The following is a 7,500-nucleotide window of genomic DNA, read 5'->3' as shown; positions in this document are numbered from 1 at the left end:
TATACAAAAAAACAAAAAAACAGAGAGAGAGAGAGAAAGAGAGAGAGAGAGAGAGAAAAAGAGAGAGAGAGAAAGAGAGAGTTGCAGCGATCGGCATTCATGATTAACAAGGTGGGTGGAGTGGGGTGAGGAGGAGGGGGGGGGTTAGTGGGAAAGGGGGGGGGGAAAAGTCCAGTTTCCACACAGTAAGGAGCAAAAAAAGAAAAAAGAAAAAAAAATCGATCTCATGACGAACCAACAACAATCAAGGACACAAGAACAAATTGTCAGCTGTCTTAACACCCCCCCCCCCTCCCCCTTCCCCCCCACCACCCCCCCCCCCCCCAAAAAAAAAAGAATTACAGTACCCAACCTCTCCCCCCCTCCCTTCCCCCCTCCCTCCCCCCCCCACCCCCCGCCAGACACACACTCCAAATATCTCACAAAGTACAAATCTAGAATGGGTGGGAGGGCGGGGGTGGTATGGAGGGGTGGTGGTGGTGAGAGTGGAGGGGGAGGCAGTAGAGAGAGAGAGAGAGAGGAGGGAGAGAGAAAGGGGGGGGGGGGAGAGAAGACAATGAAGAAATGCGATGCAGAGAATTGAAAAAAAAAAAAAATTTCAACCACGGTTGTCACAGTTTAAAAAAAAAAAAAAAAAAAAAAAAAAGCCCGAAAAACATGGAGGTAGATCGGTACAGCTGCACCCAAAAGTGCAGCTCAAAAGGTATTTATATCATATACATATATATATATATATATATATATATATATATATGTATGTTCATATATCGGTACAGCCATACCGCCCCTCCCACCCCCCCCCTCCCCCCCCCCCCACCCCCCCAAAAAAAAAAGTCCAAACAACCCTTGTAATCCGAATCCAAACGGTCTGTCAGTGACACAGGCCCTCATCATACTCACGAAGTGCCATGAGGCACGCAGCCCACCTAGGCTCCACCAGTCAACAGTACCGCTGCACTCTTAAAAAAAACAACACGTACAGCTCAGTTAGGAGTTCAGTGCAGCTGTACCCAAAACGAACAGCTCCAGACGGTCGATCAGTGACGGTTTCGTCAGTCAAGGAAAAAAAAAACAAAAAAAAATCAACAGCCCAAACAGCCAAACAACAGTACAGCCTCCAACCAAGGTACATCAGTGCAGCTGTACCCAGAGTCCAGGGGCAGGGCAGGTAGTTGGTTGGGTACGGCCGCACCCGAAGGAGACGACCCGCAGGTAGACAGGTTGGGTGCACCTGCACTCTGGGCACAGCCGGCCGCTGCTGCTTGCTGCCTGTTGTGGTTTGTTGCAGTCTGAAACACACGCACACGCACGCACGCACGCACGCACGCACGCACACACACACACACACACACACACACACACACACACACACAACACTAAAACATCACAAACCTCACCTGACCAGTTACAGAAACACTAAACACAGAGGAGCATTATGTCACCTGAAATTGAGCGAGGACGTCACTGCAACGGAACTAAAAAAAATAAAAAATAAAAAAATATGACGGGGTGTGTAAAGCATGTGGAGTTATATAGAGGATGAACTGCATTTTCTGGACAAGTGTAGTGCGTATTCTGACTTGAGATCTCGCCTACTTGTGACAATTAATTCCCAGTCTTCGAATCATTGGCCAGATGGCACTGGCAACACAATAATCCAAAGTCTTGAGTTCTCTGTTGCCATTAAGTTATTTCCAACCAGAACTGGTGGAAAACTCTGCATGTGCTCACAGCTAACTGCTTTTTACTTGTATAAATATCTTTGTTGTGTTTTAGTTTTTAGTGTCCATAATTCCTCTGATGGATTTCACGACAATTGAATGATGTTCTGAGTTCTGGATCCACACACACACACACACACACACACACACACACAGCAGCAGCAGCAGCAGCAGGGACGCTTACCTCCAATTCAGGAAGAGATGAAGTTGTCCTTGAAGGGCTCGTAGTTGGGGATGGTGTGGGGGTACTTGACGTGCCACACTGTGTGGAACATGAACTCGATGCGGTCCTGGCAGTGCTTGCCGCAGGACGGGCAGCGGAACGGGTAGTCCTCGTAGGGCATGTGCAGCGACTCGTGAAGGTGGAACATGGTGTAGTCGTAGAAGAAGATGTTGCAGTGCTGACAGTGGTGGATCCCGTTGTCCGCCAGAGGCGTGGCCGAGGTCGTGCTGACGTCGCGCTTCCCCTCGCACTCAGACTCGCTGCTGGGGGTCTTGGGAGGCGGCATGGAGGCGGAGGAGGAGGAGCGACGACGCTCGTGCTCGCGCTCGAGGTGGTCTTCGGCCGAGGCGGGGTCTCCGCCGGAAGGGGGCCGCTTGGCGTCCGAGGAGGACGAGGCCGGGCGGGAGGGGGTCTTGTTCATGCTGAGGTCCATGACGCTGTCACAGGCGGGGTATTTCTCCTTCTCGGCCGAGAGCGAGGAGTCCCGGGCCCGCAGGAAGGACACCGCTGCCGCAGCCGCCGCTGCCGCGGCTGCCGCGGTCGTCGCCACCGTCGTAGCCGCCGACTCCTCGGCCTCGTCCGGGTGCTGGTCTTCGCGCGGCTGGGTCGACGGCGTCGGGGTGGAGGCGTGGGAGGTCTGAGGGTGGTCGTCGGACTCGTCGTAGTCGGCGGTGGAGCTGTGTGGGGGGTGGCAGAAGCTGCTGAAGGACGGGAGGGGGAGGGGGAGGGGGAGGGGGGCGCCTCGCGGGGAGGGGGCGGCGGGGTGGTGGTGGGGGTGTGGGTGAGGGTTGTGGTGAGGGTGGTGGGGGTTGCTGTGGTGGTGGGGGTGGGGGTGGGCCGGCGGCGACATCTGGTGGGGGGAGTGGAGCGGCGAGGAGGAGGACGACATGTGCTGCTGTTGGTTCTGGTGGTGTTGGTGTTGGTGCTGGTGGTGCTGGTGGTGGTGGTGGTGGTGGTTCTTGGTCGGGGGGTAACCCACCCCCACACCCACCCCCACCCCGCCGCCGCCACCCCCGCCCCCTCCCCGCCCTCCCACTGCCAGCAGCATGGGGGGAGAGCGCAGTGGGGAGGAGAGCGGGGGGAGGGCGGGGGGCGCGGGGCAGGTGGAGGAGGAGGGCAGGAAGCGGGGGGAGAGGGGGCTGTGCTGCAAGGGCACCACCCCCACCCCGCCCCCACCACCCCCACCACCTCCGTGAGACACCACCACCGTTCCCAGCATCCCCCCTCCTCCTCCTCCTCCTCCTCGTTGCTTCTCCTCACTCCCACCCCCTCCTCCTCCTCCTTCGCCAGGGGTGGTTGGCGGAGTGACCTGCTCAAGCTTCACAGGGGACCTCCGCTGGTTGTGGGCACCCCCTCCTCCTCCTCCACCTCCCTCCTCCATCCCGCGAGGCATCAACCCTCCTCCAGCACCCCCTCCTCCTCCTGCTCCTCCTCCTCCTCCTCCTCCAGCCCCAGCGCCGTGTCCCGGGGGCGGTAGACAGATGGCCATGCCGTCCTTGGTGGCCTGCATGAGGGGGGGCGGGGCCTGGGGGAACATCTGGCCCTGGGTGACGGCCGCCGTGTGAAGGTAGCTCTCGTAGGTCAGGGCCTGCTGCAGCAGCGCCCTCTGCTGCATGGCGAAGGCCTGGTAGGCCGCCAGGTTGACGTGCGATCCGCCGCCAGGGGCCGCCACTGCCCCGCGACCCATGCCTGCAGTGTCATAGAGGGGGTGGTCATGATGATGACGATGAGGTTGAGGATGAGGATGAGGATGGTGATGATATAATAAGAATAATAATAATAATGGTATTTATATAGCGCTGAATCTTGTGCAGAGACAAATCAAAGCGCTTTCGCACCAGTCATTCTCAAGCACGCATAACTCTAAAACTGGAGAAACTGAAGACAAGGAAGAGGCAGGGAAGAGAGGCTATTTTGGGAAGAGGTGGGTTTTAAGGCCAGACTTGAAAGGGCTGAGTGTGGAGACTTGACGAAGCGAAAGAGGAAGTTCATTCCAATCGCAAGGTCCAGAGACAGAGAAAGAACGGCGGCCAACAGTCGAGTGTTTGAATCTGGGTATGCGTAAACAAAGTGGATCCGAAGCCGATCGTAGTGAGCGAGATGGAGTGTAGAGGTGAAGGCAGCCGCAGAGATAGGAAGGGGCAGTTTTGTGAATGCCTCTATAACATAGAGTGCTGATCTTGTACTTTATTCGGTGTGAGACAGGGAGCCAGTGGAGATGTTGGAAAAGAGGAGTGATGTGCTTAGATCTTTTCTTTCTGAGGACGAGTCGGGCAGCAGAGTTTTGTATGCGCTGAAGGGACTGAATGGATGAAGCAGGCAAACCAGACAATAGAGAGTTACAGTAGTCAAGGCGAGAGAGAATGAGAGAAACGACAAGTCTAGATGTTGCGTCAGTGGACAGTTATTTCCGGATGGAACTGATGCGCCGCAGTTGACAGTAGCAGGACTGACATGTCTGACTGATAATTTTTTGCATGGACAGTGTATTGTCAAGGACAACACCGAGGTTCCTGACTGACGTGGAAAGAGGGATGGATGTACTGCCAAGTTTGATTGTGTCAATTGTGATGGAAGACAGTTTTTGTTTAGTTCCTATGATCATTGCTTCAGTTTTGTCCGCGTTCAATTGTAACTTATTTAGAGTCATCCAGTTTTGAATGTCCAGGAAGCAGTTGGATGTTTCTTACAATAGCGACAACAATTTTTCAGGGGTATCACTCTTCTGGAGTTGAGTGTCATCAGCATAAGAATGATGACTGACATTATGACGGTTGATAATTTCAGCGAGAGGAGCAGTGTACAGTGTGAAGAGCACTGGGCCTAAAATAGATCCCTGTGGGACTCCATGTTCGATTTTAACGGGTTCAGATTGGAAATGATCAACAATGACAGACTGGAATCGATCAGTGAGATAAGATTTGAACCAGTTTACAACCAGTTTAGAACAGATAACAGACAAGACAACAAAACGATCACACCCTCCCCCTCCCACTCTAACCTAAGGTACCCCGAATCTCCACCAAATTGTCATACTCAAGTATGTTAAAATGTATGTATGCATAGTGTGTGTGTGTGTGTGTGTGTGTGTGTGTGTGTGTGTGTGTGTGTGTGTGTGTGTGTGTGTGTGTGTCTGTGTCTGTGTCTTGTGTGTGTAGTAGTAGTCTTTCACTTTAAGTGATATTAGTCTTGTGTGTGTGTGTGTGTGTGTGTGTCTGTGTCTGTGTGTCTGTGTGTGTGTGTGTGTCTGTGTGTGTGTGTGTGTGTGTGTCTGTGTGTGTGTGTGTGTGTGTAGTCACATTTTGATGTGTGTATGTAACATTGATGTAATGTGTTACGTTAACAAAAGTGTTTTTGTAAAGCACCTTCAGCAAAATTTCTGGATAGTGTGCTATATAAGTATCAATTATTATTATTATTATTGTGATAGTCAGTCGTGTTCGACTATGTCACCATCAGAACAGCAGAGGAGGTAACTGCTCTCCCGACTTTCTGGGCCATAATTTGATAAAAGTGGAGAGTGTCTTGCCCAAGATACATCCCCACTCTCTCGGCCAAGAGGGTTTTAGGACAGTCGGCGTTGGGATGGTTCCCAAAGGCCAACTAGCCCCCCAAGGCTGCAGCACTAAGAGCCAATGCAATTTTGCCTCCTAGTTTGAGAGTCATAATCCTTCACAAAAGACTAAGCTGTAAATGACTTCCCATTGACTGGAGAAACCATTGATAATACAGCTCTCACTCTGCAGTTGACCCAACTGTAAAATAATCCGACTAGGACTAGAATGACAGAACGAACGTGTGTGTGTGTGTGTGTGTGTGTGTGACCAAGAGAACCGGAAGAGTGAGGTAAGAAGGGGTGGGGGGGGGGGGGAAAGGGGGTGGGGGGTGTTTGAGGAAAGCGGTTGAGGCCCCTCAAGAGTCCTGAAGTCGGTCAGTGGGTCATGCCCACACCAGGTACGCCAAACGTGCGCCCACTGCCATGATTCTTATGCATTCCTTTCACGAGGGGGGAAAAGTACATCACTTTGTACAGCTCACCGCTTAACAATGCGCCTCGTCTGCTGGTGTGTGTGTGTGTGTGTGTGTGTGTGTGTGTGTGTGTGTGTGTGTGTGTGTGTGTGTGTGTGTGTGTGTGTGTGTGTGTGTGTGTGTGTGTATGTGTGTGTGTGTGTGTGTGTGTGTGTTTTGAATGCACGGTTAATATGACTTTGCTCTGCGTGGTTGAATTCTTTCTTTCTTTCTTTTACACACACACACACACACACACACGCGCGAAAACACATACACACAAACACACGCAAACACATACACACAAACACACAGGTACAAACATACACATGCAAACACACACACACACACACACACACACACACACACAAACACACACGCACAAACATATACACGCAAACACATACACACAAACACACACGCACAAACATACACATATATACACACATACACACGCACACACAAAAACATAAATGCACACAAATACAACCCTTTCTCCCCCCCCCTTCCACACACACACAACCACCACCACCACCCCCACACACGCACACCCACCTCCACACACCCACACATTCACAAAATCAACCAACACGAAATGCAAATGTAGAATTCCGTTTACCCTTTAAACACACACACACACACAAACAACAACAACAGCAACAACAACAACAACACAATATCCCAAGGAACAGAACACTCAGCACAGGTACTGGTTTAATACCCCCTCCCCCCCCCCCCCCCTTACCCCCCCCTCCCCCCAAGCCAAGAATATGTTTCTTGTCGTTGTCGTGACTAATTGTCCAACTCTCAAACGAGAACCGAACCACCACCACCAACAACAACAACAACAACAGCAGCAGCAGCAGCAGCAGCAACTACAACATAACTTACACATAAGCATCTGATTATCTTTCGTAATAAGTAAAAAAAAAAAACTAAAAAAAAACCCAACATACAATACACAATACAATACAATACACAAACTTTATTGTCTATACTTTGGTACAGAGATGTTCTTTTTGGCAGCAGCACATGTCCAACATAAGAAGAAAACAACAAACAAATTAAATGAATAGAGAATAAAAAAAAAAGATAAATTAAATGGCACCAAATGGGAATAGCTATATACAAATATACAGATTACTGAAATTCAAGTGCCTTTCAAGAAACCACACATGAAACAATGCATAATTAATATATATATATATATAGAGAGATATATATATATATATATATATAGACCCTAAGACACACATCACATAACGTCCAACACAACCCAACACAGCGGAACTTCTCATGTTCCATGGGCCGCTTATCGCAAGAAGAAAAAAAAAGCCTAATTATCGGGTCCTCGCACTCACAAAGGGGACAAGCCTTCAATGAACAGAAAAAAGGGAAGAAGATGATGGGGATGTAGAAAAGGAGGGAGGAAGGAAGAGGAGGAGGAGGAGAAGAAGAAGCAGGAGGAGGAGAAGAAGAAGAAGGAGGAGGAGGAGGAGAAGAAGAAGAAGAAAGAAGAGGAGGAGGAGGGGGGTAGAAGAAGAAGAA

General features: G+C 50.7%; 1 protein-coding gene across 1 annotated transcript in view; it reads right to left on the bottom strand.

Annotated features, from left to right (window-relative positions):
- Nucleotides 1–1,912: 1,912 nt before the first annotated feature.
- LOC143276832 (uncharacterized) overlaps nucleotides 1,913–7,500 on the bottom strand; it is a 145,917-nt gene continuing 140,329 nt past the window's right edge. The window contains exons 5-7 of the mRNA XM_076581487.1: nucleotides 3,417–3,615; nucleotides 2,324–2,621; nucleotides 1,913–2,263 (exon numbers count right to left, since the gene is read on the bottom strand). Coding sequence (XP_076437602.1) covers nucleotides 1,913–2,263; nucleotides 2,324–2,621; nucleotides 3,417–3,615 — 848 coding nt within the window. The remainder of the gene's footprint in view (nucleotides 2,264–2,323; nucleotides 2,622–3,416; nucleotides 3,616–7,500) is intronic.

This window comes from Babylonia areolata, chromosome 33, assembly GCF_041734735.1.
Source record: "Babylonia areolata isolate BAREFJ2019XMU chromosome 33, ASM4173473v1, whole genome shotgun sequence".
NCBI lineage: Eukaryota > Metazoa > Mollusca > Gastropoda > Neogastropoda > Buccinidae > Babylonia > Babylonia areolata.
This window is presented reverse-complemented; position numbering and strand designations above follow the sequence as displayed.